The sequence below is a fragment of the Brassica napus genome, chromosome A7 (assembly GCF_020379485.1).
Source record: "Brassica napus cultivar Da-Ae chromosome A7, Da-Ae, whole genome shotgun sequence".
In the NCBI taxonomy this organism is placed as follows: Eukaryota; Viridiplantae; Streptophyta; class Magnoliopsida; order Brassicales; family Brassicaceae; genus Brassica; species Brassica napus.
Window position 1 is genome coordinate 15,782,569 of NC_063440.1, and position 27,654 is coordinate 15,810,222.

At 35.5% G+C, this 27,654-nt stretch overlaps 3 protein-coding genes and 2 long non-coding RNA genes across 25 annotated transcripts; 4 read left to right on the forward strand and 1 right to left on the reverse strand.

Annotated features, from left to right (window-relative positions):
• The first annotated feature begins 4,551 nt into the window (after positions 1-4,551).
• On the forward strand, positions 4,552-6,163 carry LOC125576562. 2 transcript variants are annotated; one of them, XR_007314998.1, is made up of 4 exons: positions 4,552-5,207; positions 5,281-5,445; positions 5,509-5,592; positions 5,662-6,163. It is a non-coding gene; the product is annotated as an uncharacterized LOC125576562 (long non-coding RNA). The 2 variants fall into 2 exon arrangements; XR_007314997.1 differs by having other exon boundaries at positions 4,554-5,207; positions 5,281-5,592.
• Positions 6,164-8,396: 2,233 nt separating this feature from the next.
• Positions 8,397-11,244, forward strand: LOC106352668. 20 transcript variants are annotated; one of them, XR_002656248.2, is made up of 9 exons: positions 8,406-8,650; positions 8,732-8,804; positions 9,174-9,515; positions 9,645-9,767; positions 9,858-9,943; positions 10,014-10,172; positions 10,286-10,404; positions 10,491-10,672; positions 10,750-11,244. It is a non-coding gene; the product is annotated as an uncharacterized LOC106352668 (long non-coding RNA). The 20 variants fall into 20 exon arrangements; XR_002656255.2 differs by having other exon boundaries at positions 9,174-9,400; XR_007314999.1 differs by having other exon boundaries at positions 8,424-8,650; positions 8,737-8,804; positions 9,645-9,781.
• Positions 11,245-13,263: 2,019 nt separating this feature from the next.
• On the reverse strand, positions 13,264-15,423 carry LOC106352667 (UDP-glucose 6-dehydrogenase 4-like). The gene is made up of 2 exons (XM_048736922.1): positions 15,266-15,423; positions 13,264-14,939 (listed from the first exon to the last, which is right to left on the reverse strand). Exon 2 carries the CDS (start codon positions 14,910-14,912, stop codon positions 13,470-13,472), a length of 1,443 nt encoding a protein of 480 aa, XP_048592879.1. The 5' UTR covers positions 14,913-14,939; positions 15,266-15,423; the 3' UTR covers positions 13,264-13,469.
• Positions 15,424-17,396: 1,973 nt separating this feature from the next.
• LOC106355458 (phosphatidylinositol 3,4,5-trisphosphate 3-phosphatase and protein-tyrosine-phosphatase PTEN1-like) lies at positions 17,397-20,096 on the forward strand. The gene is made up of 7 exons (XM_048736924.1): positions 17,397-18,089; positions 18,160-18,336; positions 18,410-18,523; positions 18,590-18,778; positions 19,105-19,353; positions 19,425-19,526; positions 19,604-20,096. Exons 1-7 carry the CDS (start codon positions 17,811-17,813, stop codon positions 19,742-19,744), a joined length of 1,251 nt encoding a protein of 416 aa, XP_048592881.1. The 5' UTR covers positions 17,397-17,810; the 3' UTR covers positions 19,745-20,096.
• Positions 20,097-22,977: 2,881 nt separating this feature from the next.
• LOC106352664 (cyclin-dependent kinase C-2 C) lies at positions 22,978-26,368 on the forward strand. Its single transcript, XM_013792295.3, has 9 exons — positions 22,978-23,425; positions 23,513-23,797; positions 23,905-24,222; positions 24,351-24,578; positions 24,662-24,759; positions 24,897-25,005; positions 25,085-25,504; positions 25,598-25,727; positions 25,821-26,368. Exons 1-9 carry the CDS (start codon positions 23,069-23,071, stop codon positions 25,835-25,837), a joined length of 1,962 nt encoding a protein of 653 aa, XP_013647749.2. The 5' UTR covers positions 22,978-23,068; the 3' UTR covers positions 25,838-26,368.
• Positions 26,369-27,654: the final 1,286 nt, after the last annotated feature.

Consider the following 27,654-nt stretch of genomic DNA (forward strand, 5'->3'; position numbering starts at 1 on the left):
TCTATTTATATTAATCATGTGTAACCAACACAACTCCTCCTTTTAACCGCACCACTCTTCGTACATATATATTAAATCTTATGGTAATATATTTCATTATTATTATACTGTATATACATGTATATAATAAAAGAATTAAGGATATTTATAAATTAAGGTAAAGAGGAAAGTTATCAATAAACCGTAAATCTAACTCATTAATCGAAACATTATATGAACTTGAAGTTTATATTGAACCTATATACACATAGGTCATATAAAATATAAAATATTCTTACATTCTTCTACTTGATCTTTGTGTCGACGTAAGGGTTTAATAACTTTAATTTGCACTTTTACTTCAAGTTCATTTGATTTTACTAAAATTAGAATTGATCGTATCATGGCGGTTGTATGTCATTAAACGACATAGTCCCTTCCATGTACCACAAATCCAATTTTATATCAATCCTTATGTACTCAAAGGACACTATACATCGCTGAACTTCTTCTTTAACAAAACAGTACTTTAACTCCATGTGCTTAGCACCCTTCGAATACTTGTCGTTCTTTGAAAAGAAGACAATTGCAAAATTATCGCAATAAATTCTCAGCGGCTTGGTTATAGTATCGACAATCCAAACTCCTAAGATAAAATTTTGCAGCCATAATGCATGAATTGTAGCCTCAGATCATACCACAAATTCCGCCTCCACAGTGGAAGTAGCAGTGACAAACTGCTTTCCACTTTTCCATGATATTGCTCCCTCAGCTAACATGAACAATTAGCCAAACATTTATTTTCTGCTATCAACGCTTCCGGCATAGTCTGAATCTGAATATCCATTGACTTCTAACTGATCGGATCTCTTATATGTAAGAATGTGCTCATTGGTGCCTTGCAAGTACCTGGAACCTTTTCTGGCATAATTCAAGTGGTCCATTCCGGGATAACCTTGATATTGACCCAACATTCCAACAACAAAGCTGATATAGGGTCGAGTACATGTCTGGACATAGTTCAAAAGTCCCAACCACCAAGGCGTAGGAAATTATTTTCATTTTTTTACGCTCCAATTCATTCTTAGGAAATTTCATTTTACTAAACTTGTCCCCTTCTGAATTGGAGCGTAAAAACTATTGCAGATACACTTTGCCTTCTTTCTTATTTCCTATCAACCAATGTCAAAAGTGCTTGAAATAGCTTAGAACCTGATCTTTCGTCCTCTTTGGAAAAAAACTAAAACTTTCTTAAATGATCATAAATAAAAGTGATAAATATGATGCACCACCAAAACATTTGGTCTTATTGAACCACACGCATTTGAATGCACCAAATCAAGTACCTCAAGTTTCCTCTAAGGCAAAGAAGACTTGAAAGACACTCTATGTTGTTCCCTACAATACAATGCGCACAATTCTGCAGGTATAAACCATAGATTGTAGAAATCACCTCTTTATTAGAGGACATAGATATTTCTTTTATTAGATATAGTTCGGTTAATGATAAGTCATGCAGATCTTCCATTTATCTTTTTGACGATACCTTCTAGAAGCGTCTGAATTTACGAGAAGAAGATATCCATCAAAATTAGTTGAGAAGACACCATTTGAGATGTGGACTAGAATGTCTCATATTGTCTTCTCTTAAAATTTGATGATTCTTATATAAAATGTATGTTTACTGATAAAATTGGAACCAAATTTGATAAATTATACTTCTTTGAATAGTCCAAAAAAACAAAGGTTGTTACTTTTTCAATTCTATTGAGAACAAAGTTTTTGTTTCTCGTAGTGGTGGTTTTGTAGGAAAAAATCTTTCAAAGAATAACCGTGGGAGTAATGTACAATTCAAAGGAATTCGAGAACTTGTCTAAGAAATTATCGAAAAGGGAAAGCTTAAGCTTCAAGCAACTATGGAAAGTGTATGTTTTATTGATAATAAGACCAAGAACAGATAATGAATACAGAGAGTATCTAAGAACAAAGGAATTTGAATGTATTAAGACTATCACTTAGCTGTGGAGAAGATTGGATCCCTTCTTATTGGCCTATCATCCTCCTTTTATAGATCTTCGGATGTGAACTCGATCTCCGGCGTGGATCATGCGTCTTTATGGTGATCTTTAATGCTTTTGATTCATTTACGTTCTATTTCGACTCGCCAAGTTTTGTATGCGAGACTCTTCCAATTAGAAGTATGCCTTGACCTATGTAGACTTATTATTCCTTCTTGGACATATGTGACACTTAATTTGGGTTTTAATTTGGGTTTTATATCCAATTGTTAACACGTAAGTTTTTGTATCCAATTGTATTCAACTTTCTTTTCTCAGCACAAATTCAGCTAAATGACGAACTTTAAAATTTAGTTCTCACAATTCACAATATGATTAAATCTCCCGGTAAATGTTAAATGGATATTACGAGTTTAAAGACAATTTGATTGCTGACTAAAGAATGAAAAAGACAATTTGATTTGTTTTGAAATTTTGCTCCCAGGTGGTGAGTTATCTTTCACAAGCTCTTTCTCTCTCTAGAATCGATGGCGTCTCACCACCACCTCGACTGTGACTGCCGCTGTCTTCACCAGCGTGAGAGCAGTCCTCACATACCCGCCACGTCATCACCATGTTTCTGTGCAGATTCTACTCCTTGCTGTACACAATGCTCGCCGCCTAATCTCGCTTCCTATCTCCAAAACCAACAGCCTTGCTTCGAAACTGCGTCCACGAGATTCAACTCCGTTAAACGACAACGTTTCGTTAACCAACAGAACACTCAACGAGAATACGACAATCTGCTCCAGAAGATCAACGATCTCGATTTGTCGCTCAACCGATTCTCCGCTCGTCGCGAATCTCACTCTACACTGAAGGACTCAGAGGCGCGTGTGGTTCAGACCCATTTCCGGTCTTACCTGGTTCGCAGATCCGTTTCACTCAAGGAGCTCACAATGATCGAATCAAGCTTCGTATCTCTCATCAGATCTTCGGTTTCTGGTAAAACGCGTTTCCCTCTCAAGGAGTTGTCAAAAATGTGAGCTTCGATGGGAATGGGAATGGATATAAGGCTTATGGAGATACGCCAGAGGCGAGTGGGGGAGATGACGGTTCTACAAGTGGATCAAACCATGAAAGTGGTGGAGATGGTTACACTGAGTCCTCTTCTTCACAGGGAAGCAAAGGGGAAGTACAAGTTTCAGGAAATGTCAGTCAGAGGGAGGTCCATCTTGGAAAATTAAGTTTGATGTTCTCTCCTCCGTTGCCACTGGAACCTTGAAACGAAACGATGGTGTCTTCTAATTACTAGGAGGGTTTCTCTGCGACATTTGTGAGGGTTTCTCGGTTTGTTCGTTTGGTTTTCTGTTTATAGCGTTCTAGTCTTGGTGGTTTTTCTTTTGAGAGAGGCTCTAATTCTTTTGCGTGTCAGTTTCCTTAAGATCAGCTTGCTTAGATAGATCTGTTTCTAGACTGTAATCTTGTACGTGCTCTCTTCCACAAGAATCTTCTGTTGTTTATGGTGCTTCTGGTTCTTGCTTTACTCGTCTCTTTGTATATATAAAAGAACTCATCACCTCCGTTGTAACATGTTCTCGAATCATACCTCAGTACTGTTGTAAGAATATGCATGTCATTCTATCAGCCTCATTTGCACTAGTTAGGCTTATGACATGCACGGACTCGCATGTTCTGTCCCACGTTTCTGACATTTACGCTAACTCACATTATCAAATTATGAGTGCACGTCTCTCACAAGATCTTGTTCACAAGTAAGGAAAATAACACTTTTTGACAAATAACAGAAGAGTTTTGCTACAAGGGCGCCATGACATGGATTTTCTTTATTTTTTTTTGTCAACTACCATGACATGGATAAAAGTCTTAGAAAATTTTGTTTATTGATAATTCTTTATTTGCGTATATACTCTTTGACGAAAAAAATGTTGGTTAATTCAGCAGGTTAAAGAAATGTTGCTTCAGTGTTCTCAGATCCGATCTAAAGATATTTATAGGGGATATTGCGGTGGTAACAAACTTACCCTACCAATACCATGACCTTAAAAACTCACACATAAAGACATATTTTGAAAAATCTAGAAAAAAACTCTACACTAGTAATGGTGAGTATCTAAAATAATAAAGCTGAGTTTTCTCTCACCACAGGCTTCCACGACATCAAAGAGAGGGGTGCTTTTCGCGACACGTGGCAGCTCGGCAGTGTGTCTGTGTTTCCCACGCTCTCTCTTCTTTCTCGCGCGTCATGGGGTTGTGTACTCGCGTTTGTCACACCAGCAAATAGTTGGGCTTCTAAATAAAGGCTCCTCTTTTGTTTCTATTGTTTTGTGGGCATATCGCGTTTTTCTGTTATATTATTTAGGCCGAACTCAGCCGTCGCTTCCTTTCTCTTCATGTTTTCTCTTCATGTGATTCCGTATCCGTTTTGATTTTCATGACCCGTGACAGATTAAAATTTTTAGTTTTCGAATGGTTTGGTTACTTCTGTTGGACTGGGCCTTTTTTATCTTTTGTTTCTATTTAAAATTTTATTAATATAACGAAGTCCAATCTGACAATTAAAGAAAAAAAAAACTTAACAATCAAGACCTTTCGTTGTCGATCTTCCTCTGCTCACATCCAGTAGACTCCAACACTGAAAACTTAACTGAGTTGTAACGCTTTCGTCGTCATTGAAACCTTCTCATAAAGTTTGGCCATTACTCTCTCATTCAAGCTTTCTCCCACGATGTTGATTTTAATACCCCTTTCTTTCATAACGTCCATCGCCAACCCCTAATTTCGATGAAGGGATGAAGAAAACTCGAACTCTCCTTACTTCACCAGATTCAACCCTTCTTCTTCCTTACACACACAGAAAGTAAGAATGGTTTCATCTCATATTTTTCTTTTTAATTTGAATCCCGGTTGTTGCTCTCTAACAGTGGTGATGTGTCTTCTGCATTTCTGGGAAGCACAAAGTGTTAAGAAAAAAGGCAAGCTGATGGGAGTTCACATGCTTCTGCTTAATGAGAAGATTTGGCTCCTCTTTTTACCTTGACTTTGTAGTAACAAGATTCGACAGATCTGCACTTTCTCCTTTTCCCTTTAGGCTATGAGTTTTTGAGCTATGCATCGTGGTTTAGATTTCTATTTCTTATTTGTTTTCAACTGTTTAAGAATCTCTCAAAATTCATTCCGCAAAGTCAAAAACTTTCTCCAGATTTTCAGGTAAAGTAACTTGCAAAATCTTAACTTCCTCTGTTCTCTATGTCTCTTTAATGTTTGATTGATATTTTTGCAGCTGAGGCCTTGCAACAACTTAATCCTACATTGAAGAGACTCTCAAGAGGCCCTTGCTGCTTAAAAAGCTTCTTGAATAGGTCTTTGATGCTCTCAATGTTGACCTGGTTTTAACCGTTCATTCTACTCAATCCAATCATTGGCCTTTGCTCCAAAAGTTTGGGAGGTCTGTAGACCTTTTTCTGAATGTCTATGCTTCATAAATGATGTGTTTTTTCAATGTTATCAGGATATGTGATTGTTTTACATAGTTATATGTAAAGAACTTTACTCCTAATGATAAAAAGAACTCAATGAAGCTCTGCAACAAGAGGTATACAAAAACAAAGAAAGCTTTCTTTTCCGCAGTAAATATACTAAAACTTTGTATTTGTTGCAACAGATTCAAGATGCTTTTCTCAAGGATGAAAGCTGAAGAATTCCAATTTCCACCTACACCACAAGATGAAATGAGTGCGGGTATGAGCTACTTCCATGAAACAAGCTGGAAGGAAGTTCTGAAATTCTTGAGACGTGATTACACGGCTCTGAAGAACATTTGAATCAACGAGATTTTTCTTCTTGCATGGGTGGAGACCATGATGGTTCACTCTTATTTCTTTCTTTTCTTAGATCATGAAAAGACAGAATTGTTTTAACTGTTCACATTTTTGAATCCATGAAACCCCCAGGTAAATGAAGTTACAAAAAATATATGCTTACGAGCCTGGTTCGAGGTGGGGGAATCGGTTCACTAACGGTTCTGTATATAAATGGCAAATTGATTAAAGGGGTGTTAGTGGGATATGGATTTGTAGTGATTGTTAAAATTCTCAAATTCTATTGTTATTGGTTGGTGGATTCTAAGATTCTTACTAAAATCTAGTGTTATTGGTTTGATGATTGTTTAATGACTTACAAAATCTCTTGTTATTCAAAAAGTTTGGTTTTTAATGATTCTAAGTTTCCATCAAATCTAGAGTTATTAGGAATTGAATTCTAGATAATTTTACTCATAAGACAAAACTTCAAAAATCTTCCATATTTCCTCTAGATTCTTAAAATCCTTGAATTAGAACATTTTCATAAACTTTTAAAATATGAAATACTCTTTATAACTCTTTACAAATTTACCAAATCTCTTGACTTTTAGAATCAACCAATTCTATAAAAATTTTACTCCCACTAACCCCCCTAAGTCTTTTTTTAACTACTACTGGATCACAATTTTATTATTCTCTTAGCCGTACAGTAACTACAGTTACAGTAATATATTACGGCTATAAAGTTCTTAGCAAATAAGGGGGTGTTAGTGGGACTTAGATTTCTATAGAGTTTGTTGATTTTAAAAGTTGAGAGATTTGTTAAATTTGGAAAGAGATGTAGAGAATTTTGTATATTGTGAAAATCTATGAAAATAAAGTAATGTAATGATTCTAAGAATTCAAGGTAAACATGTAGTATTCTCAAAATCTTAATTTGTGAGTTAAAAGGATAAGAATTCAACTCCCAATAACACTTACTTTAATAGATTTGTAGAATCATTAAAATCTAAACTTTTTGAATAACAAATGATTTTGTATAGAGTTATAGAATCATCAAACCAATAACAATAGATTTCAATGAGAATATGAGAATCTATAAACCAATAACACTAGACTTAGAAATTTTAAGACTCATTATAAATCTCATCCCCACTAACACCCCCTAACAATGCTATTTAGACATTTTCTCAACTTCCTGTTTATGATTGTATCTTGCCTTATGTTCCATTAGCAGTACAGTTCCAGGACCAATACAAGTTTGTTTCATTAGTAACAATAGATTGTTGTTATTGTGTAATGGAATTATTACTAATTCACAAAACTACTTGAAAATATCACTTTTGTACATTTAACATTTCCAGGTTGATGTGTTCATGTCCAATCAAACAGAGTGCGAATGATTACAGATGTAGCAAATCAAACATGATCCATAAAAACAATGGAGGCAGAGCACAATGTCAAATATACACGAGCACTGGTTTAGAAATTGCCAAATAGATCCACTCTTTATTAACATCATTACTTCTTTTTTCCTGAAGAAATAGAGCGTTTTTTAAAATGAACTACGTGAGTTTCATAATGTAGTGAAAGAAGGGCCAAATTGAAAATAGACAATGCTACTACAGATACGTTACTTCTACGTGAACTAATTCCTTGAAAAAAGTTTTAAGGGAAAATAAATAATCACTCCAAATAAAGACACGTTTACACAAATAGCAAGAATTTATTGTATCCACAAGTGAACTAATTCCTTGAAAAAGAAAATAAATAATTACTCCAAATGCAAGACACATTTACACAAATCTCAAGAATTTATAGACTCCATAAATAACAAACAGACGCCATGATCAGTAAAATTATCCCAAGAAAAACAAAGGACATAGAACAAGGTAAAAGATTTTCACAAGCAGTTGTCAGTAACTTGCCAATAAAATCCAGTTGTAACCAAAGAACCTTTCTTTCGATTAAAGAGAAAGAACTTTTAATAAATGCTTTTTATTCCAATAAATCTGTAAAACAAAAAAGATACGACAAGAATTACATAAAAAAAATAGAGATTTCTATTATATGTGAAAGAAATAGAGATATATTAGAATAATTTTACCTCTAAAAATTATTATATAAATAAAAATAGAAATGAGTTGAAAATACTTTAAATAAAACATCAATTTTATTTTATATATAAATTCTAACTAAATTAACTTTGATACGACTATCGTTTTTTTATTCTACTTTTATTGGATCTATTAGTCACAACCACTTATGCCATTCTTTTTTGAACTAAATAAATTTAAAACAAAATAATAAATACACCATGGTCGTTAACCGCTATCAAATGGATCGGGAAAAAAATATCATTCTTTTTCAACATATTCTCATTTTTATATTTTTGAACATTTTTTTTACTAAAACTATAAAATGAATTTATAATTTATTTAAGAATAAAATATAAAAACCCGGCGCGTAGTCTATATATATAAAGTTGGCTTGTCTGGCTGCTCCTGCTGCCACGTCAATCAGGTAGGAGAGGGCAACAAGGACACGTGTCCATCCATAACTCCCGTACGTTAGTTTTCTTGCTTCGATTTGGGCTGTTTATTTCTGCAAGCCCAATCTCTCATTTCAACAAAAAAGCCTAACTAAGATGTCTCTCCTTCGTTTTGCTTTTCCGTTTTGATCTCAGAAACCCTGGCCGTTCCGATTCCTTTCCCCATGCGAGCCAGCTGAGCAACGACAGTTTACTACATTAAAACCAAAATTTCCACTACTTGAACTTCAATGCTTCTTTACTTTTTCTTTGGCGTATACATATATGAAGGGTTTGTGAGTCTTCACATCCATCTATTGGTCTGCCTTTACTCGCATAACTCTAAATCTCTCCCAAAATCCGGTAATGTCTAAGCAACAACTCCATTTCTTTGAGCTCAGGGCAGGCCGGAGTAGGAATGTCAAGAAAGGTGGAGATTTGATGGGTATGGATCTGGTCCTGCTTGATGGAAAGGTAACTGAGACATTCTCTTTTCTCAGTTCTTGTGATTGAAACTCTGTTTTTGTGCTGTTTTGTTCAAATGATTTGTTGCCCATTATCCCTTTCCTCTGTCTATGATCTTACCATGCTATTTCTCTCTCAGTGTTTATATCGTTGATTTTGCTAGAGATTTCGATGTTCCAGGCTGTTGTAGTTTCGCAGTGAAAGTGAAAGTTTTCCTGAGTTTTGCTTCTTTATTTTTATTCTCTAGAGGTTTCTGCTGGTTGCCTCTTTTTTTAATGTACTTCTAATGTACTTATAATATTTTATCTCTTGATTTTGTATATGTCTGAAAATGTATCACATATTACTTTTTTGTTCATAGTAAACTCTGATCCATAGGTCAATCAGTGTGCACCAACTCAATACCTTCAGACATATTCTCAAAGAAGGAGGTTTTTATGAGCTAAGTCTTTATATTAGCTGATGCGCATGTTGCAATTCAATTCATAGAGCAGGTAAAGCTTCGCATATATAGTTGGTGAAATTATGGGTATTAAGACGACATACAATGAAGAAACACAAAAATTCAACGTCTCATGAATCATGGCAACCATACACATTCACAGGTCATACTAACTTATGTCCATTTCTATTTCAAACTCTCTACGATAAATGGGTTGTATTGTTTTTTTAAATCAGTTCGTTTCAAATCCTTGACAACGCATGGCCACTAACGTATGTGTGAGTGCTTTTGACGGGATAGCTATACAACTCCATGATAAGTTGTTTGCGGCTGGTGTGGCCAGCCACTGGTTTTTGTAGCCACTAATTTTAATCATGTCTGCTTGGCTTTTTGCTTTACATTCTCAGCCACGAACAATACACATCATCAAACCATTTTTTCTTTGTACGCTGGCTTTTCCTTGATGCCACCTCTGGAACTCATTTATACTTTCACAATGAGTGTGACGTGAGCTCCAGTTACCTGCAGGGGTAAGGGTTTCTCGGTAAGATATGTTTTCTATATTTGTTAATTTGGTTTCATGCTCACCGCCCTAACGTTGAGCTTTCCACGAGGTTCAGCGACAAGGAGAGGGTTCGTCGTCAAGAAGATAGAATCATTGACAGTGTCAGAACTGAATTCATATGTCCTCAACTTCCCACTGCAGGTAAAACTCAAGTCAGTCCCTTCCATTAAATATTTTCCTGCTTATCTTTTACTGAGTCAAAGTATCACAGGTTGCAGAGTTCCTCTTCACTGGAGAAGTATGCAACCTTGAAACAGCCAATGCGTGGTGCTATATCGCATGATCAAAGTGCTCACGTTAACTGCTACGGGGGCTTTCATTCTTTGACATGCGCTGTACGTAATGATGACAAGGCTTCCGGAGTTGTTAGGTGGTCCACTCCGCATTCCCTTTTGCATTAACATGTATAATTAGTAATAATCCAGTCCTCATCCTCGCTGCCCCCTAACAACTCATACCTGTTTTTTTTTCTTTTGCAACAAGGTACCGTGTTGAGATGAATATGTTGGATACTTGGATGTATCTGACTCTGTGTTAGTTGGTTTTGACATGAAATGAGCAAGGTGACAAATGTACCTGATGCTGCAATTTCAAAACTCATGGTAGCAGTTGTAAAATCTTCTATTTATTATGAGTTTTACTTCAACAAACTCTGAAGTACAGATACTCACAGCTTCATGTTGCACAGGCTGCTGGATAGGAAGACCCACATAACATGGCGCTTCCACAATGCCCTGCTGATATTGTGGGGGAGGACCTTCACATTCCAGCTCAAGCTTAAAGATTTTAATTTCTTACCAAAGATCGTTGACGATCTCATGCATATTTGATTGCAACCATCCCCTACCTCTTCCTAATTTTGAGAATCAGGTTTCTACATCAACTTCACTTTATAGGTTGGGTCTGCCATACATGGATAAGTTATCTAAATGTTGTTCTCTTTACAGAAAGGTCACAACAACCCAGGCGATGATATGCGAGGAGCTGGTCCGGTTTCACAAATTTCTTCAGCTGGTGTTCACATAGTTCTTCCTGACACCAGCACGGTGTTGACAATGTTGTTCCTGCTAACAGCAGAGGCATCACTGGAGTGGTCGTCGATGAAGGCATCCCATGAGATTGGTGTGAGCGCTGTGTCCAACATGTTATTACCGAACTATCTTCAGAGGATGCCTCAGTTAAGGAAGGTGGCTTCTCTGCGAAGAAGCAACGTCGTGGCTAAAATCTGCAGTATTGTACTCCATCTAGATAAAGAGTGGTCTTACAAGTACTCTACCGTCCCTTTTTAAAATTTCCGTGAAATAATAAAAGCATTTCTGCAACTATCTGCTTCCGTATTATTGATTGTTTGGTTTTCAAAAGTTTTATGTTCTCTGGAAGGAAAGTCTTTTGTCAACCTCAAACAATATCGATATTGAACCCATCTACTAGATCTTAAAGTATTTTGAAGTTCTCCGGAACATATTAAGTTAAGTACAAGCCTTAACTTTTAACTGAGCCTATAGGTGTTAATATTGATGATTGGCCGTTTACCAACAATTAAGCTTTTTTTCTTTTAAAGATTGTTAACATGTTTCATGTACATCAACCCAAATTACAACCTCCGACCAACAATGAAAAACACTTCCCAAACATATTACAACCTCCGACCACATATAAACATAAACATAAAATACTCACCAAATAATACAAATTCACAATCCTAAAAACCTTTAAAAAACCCATCACAAAAGTATTCCACACAAACGAAAAGACACATTTTAAAATAAACTCACCCAATAAACAAATAAACGAGTCCAAATTTATAACCTTTAAAAAAATATATATAACCTGACCAACAACACATATCACCTACACACCAATACAACCACCAAGTCTAATTTTCACACAAGAAAAACCCACCAAATCTAATTTAAAAAAAAACAAGTGTACAACTATTAATCTATTATTCTGCACCCACGTCGCGGCGAAGCTATAAACAAAAAAAAATGCACTGCTGACATATCAGATAGATCGTTAATTATTTTTTTTGAAAAAGTACATATCAGATAGGTCGACACCTAAAAACAAGTACCAACCCAAACCTTGCTATTTCACTTCTACAAACTAACTAAATATATTGAAAATTAATTTAAGCTATTAATCTGAACGTTTTAAGTAAAAAATTTGTGGGAGCATTCTTTTAATTATTTTAAAATATTATAGAAACTTAGTTGGATTATGATTAAATTCTCTGGATTATAATTAAATGGTGAATCAAGTAGTGCTCTGCATTTGTATATCTATCAAGGTATTTAAAAAAAAAAGATGTGTTTGTACATATATTCAAATGTAGTGAATTAAATTCCAAATAATTGGCTTCTAAACTTCCCATTACAGCATTCCATTGAAATAAATTGGAAAGTAAATACATTTTTCTTTTTCGAACATTAACTTTAGTTTATGTTTAAATTTCAACTAAATTAACTTTGTTACCATTATCTGCTTTTTATTCTATTTTTATAAAATCAATCAGTCACAACCTCTAATACTATTTCACTTTGACCTAAACAACTCAAAATAAAATAACTATGATTGCTAACAACTATCAAATATATCGAAAAAATATTATTCTTTTTCAACATATTTTTTTTACTAATACCATAAAATAAATTATAAATTTATTTTAAAATTAAGGATACAAACCCAGCGCGCCGGAAGACCACTAGTGTCAAATATAAAAATCACAAAAATTTAAGTTTGCCCACGGATAGCCTAATTATTTTTTCATGTTTTGTGACGAGTCGTTTGGTTTATTTTAAATTTTTATGTACCATGATCATTTTATTTTGTTTGTGATAAAGTTTAACTATTGGCTGGAAAATTAAATTTTTACATTTTTGATGAAAAACAAATTTGAGTTTTTAATAACAACTTTGAGTTTATGTTTGGTGAGACATTAACTTTTTAAATAGATCCCATAAAAAATGCAGTGTTTCAAAAATCAGACCATGAACCGGTTAAGTAGTTGACTTGGTTTTTAAAATTATTAAATGGAGAAAACCAATTAAGACTATTAAACATCCATGAACTGAATGAAAAAAATTAGTTAATATTTCCAATATTTTCTATTTAATGTATATTCTTATTCTAATTATTTATCATATATACTGTTATTATTTTTGAGTATATATTAAAATTAACACATATAATTTGTGAAACATGTTCATATTACTATATTAGACTTTGTCCTAAATAATTATGAACTAACTGTAACTTAAATAATTATCCGCTCCGGTTCCAGTCAGGTTAAAACATCGAAAAATGGTGACTCGTCTTTCTACAACAACAATGGTGAACTTGAATTAATAACTAACACAAATTACAAGAATCTGCAATTTTTAGGCATTGATGTTCATTTTTTTTGGTCAAGCCTTGACGTTTATTTTGAATTAAAAACTAAAAATTATTTCTTTTCTAAGGAAACAACGAAAAATGATGCAAATTTATCGAATACAAAGTATCGTCTGTTCAACAAAATTTGAAACACAAAATTACGAGAGCTTATATAAGAAAACAAACAAACAAAGGTAGAAATTATATGAAGCAAAAACGCAAAAACAGAAACAATCAAAGGTAGAAAGAAAAAGAATAAGCAAGATTATCATTATTGTTACCTTGTCCTCGTTCAGACGAAAGCAGGCATGTCCTTAAGCCATGCATCAAGTGGCTTACCAATGGAGTAAACGATGAAACCAATCTCTCTCAACTTGTCCACATTCAAAACGTTTCTCCCGTCGAAGATAAAAGCTGGTTTCTGCATATTGTCAAAGATCTTCTGGTAGTCCAACGACTTGAACTCATCCCACTCGGTCAGAACGCAGACCGCGTGTGCGTCTTTTGTAGCTTCATACGCATCCCATTTCACACTCACTTGTTTCACAGTGGTCGGGCTCATTGGCTGCAAGTGAAGCGGATGGTCCCAGTCGAACTTTTTCATCGCAAGGTCTCTCTGAATCTGCTCTTCAGTGACTTGAGGATCATAGATGCTGATCTGCGCCTTGTCTCCTAACAAACCTTTGCAGACATCAATGGCTGGTGTTTCCCTCGTGTCGCCGGTGTCTTTCTTGAACGCGAAACCGAGGATGGCAACCTTCTTGTTGGAGACGGTGTTGAACATAGAAGACACGATTCTGTTCACAAACCGGTTCTTCTGGTAATCGTTGATCTTGATCACTTGTTTCCAGTACTCCGCCACTTCCGGAAGACCATTGCACTGACAGATGTAGACAAGGTTCAAAATGTCCTTCTGGAAACAAGAACCCCCGAATCCGACACTAGCGTTCAAGAACTTGGGACCGATTCTTGAATCAGTACCAACGGCGTAAGCCACTTGAGTGACATCAGCACCGGTGGATTCACACAGAGCGGACATGGCATTGACAGAAGAAATCCTCTGAGCCAAGAAAGCATTTGCGGCTAGCTTGGAGAGCTCGGCGGACCAGAGATTGGTTGTGATGATCTGGCCTTCAGGAACCCAGTTGGCATACACTTCCTTAAGCGTCTGAACAGCTTTGAAACCTTCAGGAGTCTCTCGTCCCCCGATGAGAACACGGTCAGGGTTGAAAAGATCAGCGATTGCAGTGCCTTCCGCAAGAAACTCCGGGTTGGAAAGAATCTGGAACTTGATCCCTTTACTGTTATGCATCAGAATCTTCTCGATGGCTTCAGCTGTTTTCACGGGCACAGTGGATTTCTCAACGACGATCTTATCAGAGGCGGACACATCAGCGATCATGCGAGCAGCACTCTCCCAGTAAGTGAGATCCGCGGCCTTTCCAGCTCCAAGACCAGTCGTCTTGGTGGGGGTGTTGACAGAGACAAAGACGATGTCAGCTTCCCTCACGTGTTTCTCAACGTCAGTGCTGAAGAAGAGGTTCTTGCCTCTGCATTGCTTCACGATGTCTTCAAGTCCTGGCTCGTAGATTGGAAGCTGGTCACTGTTCCACGCGTTGATACGTGGAACAGAGATGTCAACCACTGCTACTTCAATGTGTGGACATTTGAGTGCGATCACTGCCATTGTTGGACCGCCTACGTATCCAGCTCCAATACAACAGATCTTCACCATTGTTTCTGAATCTCTCTCTCTCTCTCTCTGCAAAAATTGGAATCGTAACAACAGATCGCATCAAGATCGAATAGCAACAGAGATCCACGTTCGTATTTCAAAATGAAAGTCAGATCTGGACAAATACTCGAGAATCAACGTAGATCTACGCACAATCTAGCTTGATTTCGATAAAAATGAGCACGATTAATTATGGATCTATAAATGGATTTTAACACACGGGATGATGCGATCAATGAGATCTGAGAGATCAGCTAAGAATCAATTACAGTCTCGCGAGAACAAAAAAATTGAGAATGCAGCTCATAGAAATGTAAATGATCAAAAGTGGAGAGAGAGATCGGCGGTATTACCTCCGAAGATTAGCGGTGAAGGAATTGATCTCTTGGAAAAAGGAGAAGGAAGTGTCAAGGAGCGAAGGAGGAAGAAGACGAAGAAGAGAGGAGTACAATTTATAATAGACTCATTTCCGATTTTGCCCTTTGACGTCCCACCTTATGGTGGAGCAAGAATTCGATCACACGCAAGGGTAAAACAGAGAGTACGTTGGAAGTATTGCTATAGATGACGGGAATGCCCCTGTTTAAAGCAGACCATGTTTTTAACCCGTTCATCATGCAGTGTTATCTGGCACGACGAGCTCACTAGCAAACCTTCGTCTTCGCCAAAAAAAAATTTTCCCTGAATTTTTGGCTTTATAAATTTAAAATATTTGCTCTTTGAGAATTCATTACATCTGTGTTATTTTTTTCTGATAACCAAAAACTATTTTATTACTCAAAATTGAGGTGGTTAATCAAATTAGAATAAAATAACCAATATAAAACAATTCTCTATGAAAAGATCTTGGACTCTTAGCTAGAAAATCCGAAATTCCATTATGCACTCTTGTTATATGAGATATCTTGAAATACGGGAAACATATCTTCAACGTCTTTATCGCATCCAATTCAGATACAAAACTTGTCCATGCGTGAGGCTTCTTTATCTTCGCGATCAGATCCGTGCAATTCATCACAAAGTTCTGACATGACAAATATTGTAGCATATTTTTCATTGCCTATTGTAGTGCTTCCACTTCTGAATGTAAAGCGGTCTCTCACCGTCTTAAGTTCCGCATCTCCATAAATTGAATCTTCTCCCAAACTATCCATTCAAATCTAACCACAACCACTGAACTGTACCGAAGAGGTCCATGAACCATGCACCATACATATATTATCCAAACTTATGGCTTGGAATTCCTACATATTGTGTTCTTGTGGAATGGTTGTTATCATTTCATTTGCGTTAAACCAAGATTTGACATTCATTTTCTGCATATCTGACTAGCTGCAAGAGATCCTTGTCTATCCCTCTAAAGAGTTTATCGTTTCGAGCCTTTCAAATATATCAAATTATCCAAAGATAAGGATCCCTGTCTAATTATGGTTTGACGAAGCTATTCTTCCTCCAGAAAAAGTAATCCATGTTGGCATAAATACTTGGTAGCAGAAAGATATTAAGACTAGATGGTGTCATTGATAGAGACCATACTTGCATAGCTGGAAGATATCCGAATATGGAATGAGTAACATTTTCTTTTGGTTTGCCCTTATCTTGGACAATAATTTCAATGGAATTGGGATCCACGGGCTGAGTGAGCGGGCGCGGGTGGTCCATTAGCCGTGGACAATCAGAGCGTTACAAGTGGTATTAGAGCTGGTTAGTCATCTCTGTTCTGATCCGAGAGTCGTCTTGAGACCTGTCGTTGGGTGCAACGAGGACGTTGCGTTCTTTGGGAGGGGTGAATTGTAACATCTCGAGTTGTGATATATTGAAAAGTTTAAAAGAATTGATTTGGCTACCTATGTTACCGAAATTGACTTATTTTTTCCGTCACATGTCCGTTTAGAACTCCATGGTTAAGCGTGCTTGGGCTGGAGTAGTGAAAGGATGTGTGACCTTTCGAAAAGTGATTCGCGATACCGTGCCAGTGAAACCAAAATACAGAGTAAAGTCATGGGGTGACTACAGAGCCAGTAAACATGACTTTCGAGTCTCGGAAGAATTAATGCACCGCTCGTGGGATAGAATGGGACCCACGAGTTGAGTAAGAGGACGTGGGTGATCCATTAGCCGTGAGCGAGTCGGACGTTACACTAACGCTCTCAACGTCTCACCAGACGGATTCACCTCAATCTCCGGCAACTATTTAAAAAAAAAAATTCTTCGCTGATCGAGATATCGTTCGCTCAAAGTCGGAGAGTTGTTGTATTCACACATCAGGCCACTAAATCCTAAGTTCGTGGTTATAAAATTTGTTGGTTTGGTTTTGGCTCAAGTGTTGAGGATTTCAAGTTGGTTTACCGGGGTCCGTCTTTTGCGATTAATGTCATGTTTTCTTGCTAAGAAGAATTTATTGGTGGGTTCACCAGGCTCAATTCTGTTTTGATCATCCTCCTCTTCTGAGGAGAGGATTTCATCATCATAACTTCTTCCTAGGGAATTAGTTGTCTCCTCAGACTCGTTTAAAAATTCCCACCAAAACTAACCGTACCTAGAGAGAGAGAGAGAGCACCCTAAATTAAAAAAAGAAATGCTTTGCTAAATTTCAGGAGCTCCAAAAATGGAATTACGTAGTTGTTCATCGTTGCCTTGTATGATCATTTTCTCCATTTTCAGGTAAAGCAAACCCATTTTTCTCCAAAAAGTTAAAAAAGTTCTCCTGTTTTGTTTCGCCTTCCGACCTCTCTTATCTTTCTTTCTTTCTCGGGTTCCCATCTCCCTCAAATTGGGAACCTGAAAATCGATTCCTCAACTTCAAAATCATTTCCTCAGGTAAAGAAAAAACCTTTTCCCTCCTTCTCTTGCAACCTACGGTACCTAACCTAATTTTTATATCTTTCATCCTTCAGAATGGGTCTAAAGCTCTCAAGAGGTCCTGGAAAAGAGAAATCAGCTCTAGAACTAAGGCCTCACATTCTGACTTACCTAACCACAAATTCTTACCTACGTAACTTGGTGTCCAAGAAACGAAGACGGTTAACCATGGGTGGATATGATCTCGACATGTCTTACATCTCTGACAAATTGTTGGCTATGTCCTTTCCCGCTGAACGAATGAGAGCAGTTTATAGAAACCCTCTTTGGCAAGTCAAGTCCGTGCTTGATATGCGACATCATAATCACTACAAGGTCAATAAGACAATATAATCAAATCATTACCGTTTATATAAACAGATTAACCAAATCTTGTTTTGGTCAGGTCTACAACCTATGCATAGAAGAATGTTATGATCCAGAAAACTTTTACGGCCGCGTGGAGAGATTCCCATTTGATGACAACCATGTCCCAACTCTTAAAATGATCCAACTCTTCTGCGAAAGTGTTCATTCTTGGCTCTCATTAGATCCCAAAAACATCGCAGTGGTGCACTGCATGGTATTCTACAAATTATAAAGATTCTATCACGTTATTTAACCATATCAGATCTCATCTAATGTAACTTTTGCAGGCAGGAAAAGGCAGAACAGGACTAATGGTGTCAGCATACCTTGTCTATGGTGGGATGTCAGCTGAGGAAGCTCTAGAGATGTACGCAAGCAGAAGAACCACAAACAATAATGGAGTAAGTCCTCTACGAATAGAGAAAGCTTCTCTTAATAAAGCAAACCATTAATCTCTTCCTTGACAGGTCTCGATACCAAGCCAGCGCCGTTATGTGAAATACTGGTCACATTTACTCTCGTTTTGTAAAAGAATTGGAAACAGGCCTCCCGAGGTTAAATTACCTCAAGAACATAGCAGAGAGTTGCTAAGAATTAGACTTTACGATACCGTCAATGTCGATTCCGTCTTCTTTGTGGTCTCAGAACTTCAGGAGGTAAAAGTAACTACAGGCTCTATCTCTGCTTGATGTATACATTTTGAATGCATTTTAGAGTCTGTTTCTGCTTAAAATGTTCATTTTGGATGCATTATAAACTTTGTTTCTGCTTGAGATATACATTTTGATGTAAAGCAGACTCTATTTTGTACGTCATTTATATATGCATTACAGACTCTGTTTCTGCATGATATATATAGGTTCTGATGCATTGTAGATTTGTATCATCTGTTTCTGCTTGATATAAACATTTAATTTGATGCATCACAAACTCGGTTTCTTCTTGTTATACAGTCCAATGCTGATTCTGTTTCTGATGTTAGGTTTCCAATGAGATGTATCCACCTTCTGTAGAACTTTCAAGAGGTTGTTGTAGACAATTCAAGAAAGGCTACTGTAGAAGCTTGAGTCCGCGTTATTATATATCTCATTCCCATATGAACTGTGATTCCGAAGAAGATGAGGTGCTAAGAAATAGACAAGAACCGCGTCTTGTTGTTCAAATGGATACAGAGAGTTCCATCATCGACGAGAAAACATGCCTTGACTTCTACTTTGACAAACCTGTCAGGGTAAGTAACAAAAATAATTCTTTCGGGCAGTGTTTGATAAGACCTTTGATAAGTATATGGTTCTTGGATAGGTGAGTGGAGACATACGCATCACATTCTATCAGAAAATGATTGGAAGCCGTCTCTTTTATACTTGCTTCAACACAGCCTTTATAACCAATGGCTTGCTTCAGGTAAACTTCTCCAAAGCATTTAAGACAGTTTCGTTCTCCTTGAACATGCTTATCAGTCTCCGTTTTTATTTATGCAGTTTTCCATAGGAGAGCTAGATAAAGTTGGTGGTAATGGAAGATCAATATCTGGTCCTGACTTTAGCTTGGAGTTGCTTTTTACTCCAGCTAGTTCCAAATCAGGAAAGCTTCTTTCCCGAGAGGACCTTTGTCTCCCTTGAGGCCTCTGTTTTCAGCTCCTTCAAACCCGAGTTGTTGAAGCCAAAAAGAGTTATGAATACTCAGCTGATGCTACAAACACCTCCTCCATTGCTTACACCGGCATTTCTCCTGTACAAAAGCAGAGGCAAATGAGAAATCTTGAAACACTAGCAGCAAGTAGCTAATGCAAATGGCACATAACATAATAGTTTTCTCAACAATCTTTGTTTTTTTGGGTAGCAGGGACCGTAATTTTGGTAAATGATAGACATTAATGTAATATTGTTACTATCTTGCCATCCATTTTTCACTAGGATGGTCTGTTTCCAGTTTAATATTACTGAATAAATTTATCATTTCCCCCACCAGATATTCTGACAAGAGTTATGGAAACGGTTTATACTATCGAATACAACTTAACTTTAAACTGTCTTCATCCTGTCTGTGAATTTAAACAGAAGGGAAAAGCATGAGAAGAGATCTATTTTTGGTCATGAATCTTGTTATTTGAAATCACCTCAAAAGATATGCCATTGTCGTAGAGTCTCTGCTGGATATCAGTTGAACCAAACACACTGATGGGTGTGTCGTTAATAGGTTATGTTTTAACCCGATTATGTGACTGCAAGTGCAAAGTGAAGTTGATGAGATACAATGTGGAGAAGAAAATGACATGGCCTTGGATCAAAATAATGGTTTCAAACGTTTATCTTTATCTAATGTTTTGTTTAGTGGAAGGGTTTAGTGGATGTGTTAGTTGCCCTTGCCCATGCATGTTTCCGTAGTAGTTTGTTTGTTTCTTTAGTTTGGTATTTAAGCATGAGTTGGAAAGAGAATGAACAAGAAGAAAATATTGTGGTAACTTGTTTTATTTTATATTATTTGTTCTTTCACAAACTCTCTTAGGTTTGAGTAGGGACTTTAATTGGCAAAATCAAACTTGTGTTCTGAGGTAACAAAGGAGTTATTTTTTTAACATGTGTATGACCTATACAATGAAGATGTGGTGGTGTGCTTCTGTGGAGATGTAAATAACCTCTTTGCTTGATAGATCAATAAATTTGAAATTTCATCAAAAAAACTACTATCAAATACAATTTTACAATTTTGTTTTTTTTTTGTGATTTTAGAAAGAGGCAAAATACAATTAAATAATCTTCTGAAATTATGTTTTGCTTAGGATTTTAGAAAAAATCAAATTACTATCAAATAATTATCAGTCACTATTTAAATCATTACTATCATTACTATTTTTACAACTTGTTTTTAAAATTAAATAATCTTTAATATTTTTTTTAAGAATTTAGAAAATTAAAATTACTATCATATAATCTTATACAAATATCTATTTATTTAGGACTTCATAAATTACTATGAAATGACTATATCTAATTACAATTAAATAATTTTAACTATATTATTTTTATTTAGTTTTTCTTAATGTCATTACTATTTTTACAATTCGTTTTTTTAATTAAATAATTTAAATATTTTTTTATGTGTTAGAAAAAGGAAAAAACTACTATCAAATATTCTGTTATAATTTCTTTTGCTTAAGGTATTAGAAAGCAAAAATTAAAATCACATAATCTTGTACAAATATCTTTTTAGGATACATAATTTAATAAAATATTTATAATTAGTTTTTAACACATGTTACAATTTCATGTTTCTATTGACATGTATCACAAACATGTTAATTAGCTATTTTGAAGAACAAGACTTTATATAATAAGATCTCTTATTTAGGATTTTATAAAAATAAAATTACTATCAGATGACTATATTTAATGACTAATAAAGTATTTGAAATTTACTATTTTATTTGATTTTATTAATGTAAATACTATTTTACAATTCGTTTTTGTTAATTAAATAATTTTAATATATTTTGTTTATATTTTAGAAAAAAGGCAAACTACTATCAAATACTCTTTTATAATTTTTTTGGTTTAATATTTTAGAAAAGGAAAATTACAATCATATAATCTTGTACAATCATCTTTTATTTTAAGTGACATGTTAAAAAAATTATAAAATAAGATCCGTATACATTTTTAGAGCATTTTTTCTGGGATTAGCCAGCTTCTGTAATAAGACCAAGATTTATATAATAAGATCAATATACATTTTTGGAGCATTTTCTCCGGGGTTAGCCAGTTTCTGTAATGTTAAAGCAAGATGTGTTCAAGGAAAATTAAATCTGGAAAAATATCACCAGGTTTGTTTATCATGTAGTTAACGGGATGCTAAGCATGAGTATGAATTTGATAAGCTTTGTGTTGATTAGCCTAATGCATGAGTATTGTAATTACCCTACGTGGTTTTTTTGATAAAAGTACCCTACGTGGTTTGTAATGTTTATAAGCTTGTAGCTGTGTTGGCAGCATAATAGTCTTATAAGTTTAGTTTCAATCGTGACAATTTATACAAACTTCTTTTATGGTAAATGATCATACAAGTTTAATTTCAACCAGGACATTTTTCCAAAACATCAAATGTAAAAGACCTTACAGCCAAATTGCTCGAGGTGCGCAAAAGTTTCTTAACATTTACACCAAAAAAAAAATTGCTTGAGCTGCGCAAAAGTTTCAATCAAATATATATGTTCTTGTACTGTTAGTAATGTATGTAGTGGTAATAAAATTTATTGATATTATAAATTTTGATCTCCAATAAAAAATGCATAAAGAGTATACATTTCTTTCCTGCTGCTGAATTTATATAAACTAAAGTTCCTTTTGACTGAAGAAGACCCCTTTAAAGTAATGAACCTGAGCAACAATTACATTGTAAAACTTAAATAAGCTTTAGTATCCAACCCCACCTTCTGGTATAAGATATAAAAACTTTTTGAGAGCGGTTGTTCTGTACATTAGAAGATTCAAAGGCCAGTGATGATTTTCATTATGAGAACTCTGTTTTTTTTGTTAAGACATCTGAACAACTTGGGAAAGATTAGCTAACTAATCTACCTTAATTATTTCTTCTTTTTTTTAACCTATTGGTTAGGCCTTTTCTAAAACTTAACAGATTTGATTGATCTCTCTGTCAGACAGGTGACAAAGTAAAAAAAAATGGAGGAGGTGACAGAGCTAAATATGTCTTTTTCACTTTCTCTCTCTCTCTTTGTGCGGTTGTGTTTTTGCAGCTTCCCTTACCTCTCTTTCAGAAGAAGACTCAACCAAAAAAAAAGTTTCCTTTTCCTTTTAATAATTTTGTCATGTGATTTTTTTTCTTTTCTCTTTCCCTCCTTTTTTTAATCTTTGTTCTTTGTTCTTCTGTCTGCAATCCCATTTCATCTTTTTTGGCCTCATGAGGGGTTGAACAATTAATCTCTAAAAATGGGTTGCATCAGCTCCAAGAACGTCTCATACTTAGGGGACCAGAGTGCCTCACCGGTCCAAGACAGGGAAAACACCCCTGGACCGGACTTCTCCTCCACGAACCAGCACCATCGAGTCTTTGTTGATCATTCATTGGAGGCGAGTCAGAATATTAACAGACGGTCAAGGAAATCGAAAAGATTGGGCGGTTCTGATTCAAGGGTTTGTAAGAGCCTGCTTTCCGGGCTGTCTCATAGGAACATAGAAGCTGAGCATGCGGCTGCTGGTTGGCCATCTTGGCTTTGTGAGGTTGCCTCTGAGGCTGTTCATGGGTGGGTTCCTCTTAAGGCAGAGGCGTTCCAGAAGTTGGAGAAGGTTAACATTATGTTTCTTGTGATGGAAGGTACCACTAAAACATTTATGAAAAAAGATTTTGATGAATTTTTTTTTTTTGGGTTGTAGATTGGACAAGGAACATATAGTAGTGTTTTTCGAGCACGGGAAGTAGAAACCGGGAAAATGGTGGCTTTGAAGAAGGTAAAGTTTGATAATCTTCAACCAGAGAGCATTAGGTTTATGGCAAGAGAGATTTTGATTCTACGCAAACTCAATCATCCCAACATCATGAAACTTGAGGGTATTATCACGTCTCGTGCGTCGAGCAGCATTTATCTTGTTTTCGAGTATATGGAACATGATCTTGCCGGTTTGTCCTCAAATCCGGACATCAGATTCACCGAGTCACAGGTACTAAATCTGAAATATGTGGAAGCCAATAAATTTTGTGTCTTTTTTCTCTGACATTATATATAGCTTAATTTTGAGATTCTTTCTTTTTGATTCTTGTATACAAGATCAAATGTTACATGCAGCAACTACTTTGGGGACTAGAGCATTGTCATATGCGAGGCGTCATACATAGAGACATTAAGGCATCAAACATTTTGGTCAATAACAAAGGAGTTTTAAAACTTGGAGACTTTGGGCTAGCAAATGTGGTCACAGCTAAGAACAAACACCAATTGACAAGCCGTGTGGTGACTTTATGGTATAGAGCTCCTGAGCTTCTTATGGGATCTACTAGTTATGGAGTATCAATCGATTTATGGAGTGTAGGATGTGTTTTTGCTGAAATCCTCATGGGAAAACCAATCCTAAAAGGCAGAACCGAGGTAATATTACAAATATCTTGCACATGAAAACGATGCTTCTGTGTTTCAAAAAAAAAGAAAACGATGCTTCTAAAATAATTTGTTTTATTGCTGATTTTTTTCTTTAAACTATGTTTTTGGTTTTGTAGATTGAACAATTACATAAAATCTACAAGCTTTGTGGATCTCCACCGGATAGTTTCTGGAAAAAAACTAGGCTTCCGCATGCAACTTCCTTCAGGCCTCAACATACTTATGAAGCCACACTTAGAGAACGATGCAAAGAGTTATCAACAACTGGTGTTCTTCTATTAGAAACTTTACTCTCTATGGAAGCATATAAGCGTGGGACTGCTTCATCTGCACTTAACTCTGAGGTGAAGAAGATTTTCAGTTTCCCGTTGCTCCTTTTCTTTCTACCTCTCAATTTTTTTTTTTCTGGTTTCCTTTTGACTCTTAGTATTTCTTGACGAGGCCTTATGCGTGTGATCCTTCTTCATTGCCTAAATATCCACCAAACAAAGAGATGGATGCTAAAAATCGCGACGACATGCGCAGGTCAGAGTTGTTCTCTTTACTTGTATCCATTTTGTTTCAAAGTAAAATATTAAAGCCAAAATACCTACATTGGAGGACTCTGGTCTTGTTTTAGGAAATAGTATGTTTTAAGACTATAAATAAATATGTTTTTTCAGGAAAAGAGCAAACCTCAAGCTTAGAGAATCTGGAGTTGGCAGGAAACACAAAAGACCACATGGAGAAGAACAAGATCCAAAGAGTTACGCTAAGCTGCCAATAAGACAGGTTTTGACTGTTTCACTATATCTAAAACTCCTCTTTCAGCTTAGTTTCTTAAGTCTCAAGTAAGCGGTTTGCCTTGCAGGACACGTTTGAGGATAAAAACATAACAAATGAGGGTCCTCGAGCCACTACAACAACACATGGAAATTACTACAAACTCTCTGACCTCCCAATGACGACAGGACCGGCCAGTGGCTTTTCGTGGGCTGTGAAAAGACGAAAAGATCCTGATAATATCTCCACTCTTACCTACTATCAACCAAGCTCAAGGAGCCAATTGAGCGAAACAAGTGCCGCTTTTGCCAAGAACACTTTTGGTTTGAACCTCAAACCCGAAAATGAATCAGCTTACGAGATTCAGGGAGACAACGATGATCAGATTATGGAGGAGTTACCCAGTGAGGACAAGCTAAGCCGTACTGGTAAACGACACGGATCACTTGATGGGTCTGGTTTGGATTTCAGCCAAAGAGGGGAGGACTCTCCATTAAAGAAGAACTTAGTAAGTAATCTTGTGATCATATATGCAATTCTATGTATAAAAAAAAAATATGTGTGTGAATTTAAATGCTTGTGATTGTTGTTGTTGCTACAGGAGCATCTACAGTTCGGAAAACAGAGCATATCAGGACCGCTGATATTTAAATCAGGCAAGATCGACGAAATTTTGCAAAGGAACGAAAGTAATATCCGGCAAGCGGTCCGAAAATCCCACATCAAATTGGGTAAATAAATTAATAACTCAAGAATAAACCAAAAATAACCTGATGGTTTTGTAATTTATGAAACCACTTCTTTTTTTTTCCTCTCTTTGGCAGAACAAGATGACAGATAAACCGGAAACTCAGAATTATCGAGAAGCAAAATTCCACATTTCATCTTTGTTAGAAAAAGGAGAAAAAAATATACAATAATACGGAAATTTTATGAAACCGATTAATAATGTTTCTGAGCCTAATCTATGAGTGACCAACCTATGGAGGTTGCTAAACAATTGATAAGCATTCCCAGTTAGTACAAATGTAGTTTGTCCTACTTTTGCATCGTCATTGAACACTCTTTGATCATGAAAATAGTCATCATAAGGTCGAAACTCCATTCAATTGCATTTGTAGTACCATCATAAGGTGGAAACTCCATCTTTGATGGTGGCACCACACGCATGTCTGAACTGCTGCCTCCACCATCTTTGGTATCATAACTATCTCCCCAACAAACTCCTCCTTGAACCCGAATACTTGCGTGAGATCCACTTGCGATTATGTTAACAGAATTATGTTATATGTCACTCATCTTTGGTATCATAACAGATCCACTTGCGTGAGATCTCTCAAAATTATGTTAAAAATATTTTAATTTTTCTTTATTCTTTCAGTTGAGCAACTCATTACCAGTAAGACATTTCTCATGTTAATCTGTTTCATTTGGTTATGAATCTCTCCTCTCTTATTGTTTAATAATTTGTTAACTAAAATAAAGATGAGAACATGTGTTAGAGATCCTGTTCAAGTAAGGTCGTAAACATTAAGCTTTCCTCATAACATTAAGTTAATATAACAAGTCAAACGATAATACTTGACAGATTTGTTGGTGATACTCACAATTTAAGTTTGGCAATCAAAAAGAAACTTTACACACAAGAGTAAAACTTTTCACTCACACATCAAGAAAAAATGATATTTTTAATATTTTATGTAGTTTTTCTAATGTATCACAAAGCAGATGTCGAATGAGTATATCATCGACTTCATTACATTCTGAGTAATGAACGATATGAGAAATATATATCATATTCATTAAGTTTTTCAGAGTTTCAATATTGCTTTAAGATTAGATCACCTGTTGAATGAGTATATAATCAGTCAAGGTTGAAAGTTAATGAATGTCAGATGGAAAACTAGTAATAAAATATCATCTTACTGATCGTAAATAAATCTTATTTGGACGTTAGATATCATAATAAACGATTTGAAATTAACATTGACAAAAACATTCAACAATAAATGGATTGGGAACACATTTAATATGACACCCTTTCTTGCAGTGAATTTTGTTTGGGTTGATAGCCTCCTGCGAAGAAGCTTCATGGTGCAACAACACAGTTTGAGAAGCTTCATCTTGTAGTAACCGGTTCGCTCCAGTTTCTGTGATACTCATCACTAGAAAATCATAAGAAAACATATGTTAGCAATAATACACTATTATAAAAGATCTTACACATGGAATATGTAATATAAATATTTACCGGAGCTAATAGCTATGAAGATAAAGAATGCAAGTTTCATTGATATTTTCTCCATACCGTTTTAGAGATTGAAGAAAATATGAATGGTCTTCATTTAATTGTGAAACCCTATTTATAGATTAATAAAGTAACGGTACTTAATTTAGTCAAATTAAATTATAGAAAGAAAATCAATAAAGCTACTCCCTCCATTTTTTATTACTTAACGTTTTATACTTGCGCACACAAATTAAAAAAAAAATTTTATTACAGTTTTTTTAGAAATAAAAACATTATTAACTATCCACCTAACCAAATTTTAATTCATTAATAACAAACTGTAGGAAATAAAAGTTATATAACATGTAAGGTTACAAAAATTGCATTAAAATTTAAAACGTCATCTAATTTAATGCAAATAAAATTTT

Excerpts from the sequence above, each read along its gene's own strand:
- LOC106352667 (XM_048736922.1), bottom strand. The coding sequence starts at position 14,912 with ATGGTGAAGATCTGTTGTATTGGAGCTGGATACGTAGGCGGTCCAACA.
- LOC106352664 (XM_013792295.3), top strand. The coding sequence starts at position 23,069 with ATGGGTTGCATCAGCTCCAAGAACGTCTCATACTTAGGGGACCAGAGT. Across the intron at positions 23,798-23,904 it reads TCAGATTCACCGAGTCACAG|ATCAAATGTTACATGCAGCA; the intron begins GTACTAAATCTG and ends CTTGTATACAAG. Across the intron at positions 25,505-25,597 it reads CTCCATTAAAGAAGAACTTA|GAGCATCTACAGTTCGGAAA; the intron begins GTAAGTAATCTT and ends TTGTTGCTACAG.
- LOC106355458 (XM_048736924.1), top strand. The coding sequence starts at position 17,811 with ATGGGTCTAAAGCTCTCAAGAGGTCCTGGAAAAGAGAAATCAGCTCTA. Across the intron at positions 18,779-19,104 it reads TGGTCTCAGAACTTCAGGAG|GTTTCCAATGAGATGTATCC; the intron begins GTAAAAGTAACT and ends TTCTGATGTTAG. Across the intron at positions 19,354-19,424 it reads ACTTTGACAAACCTGTCAGG|GTGAGTGGAGACATACGCAT; the intron begins GTAAGTAACAAA and ends GTTCTTGGATAG.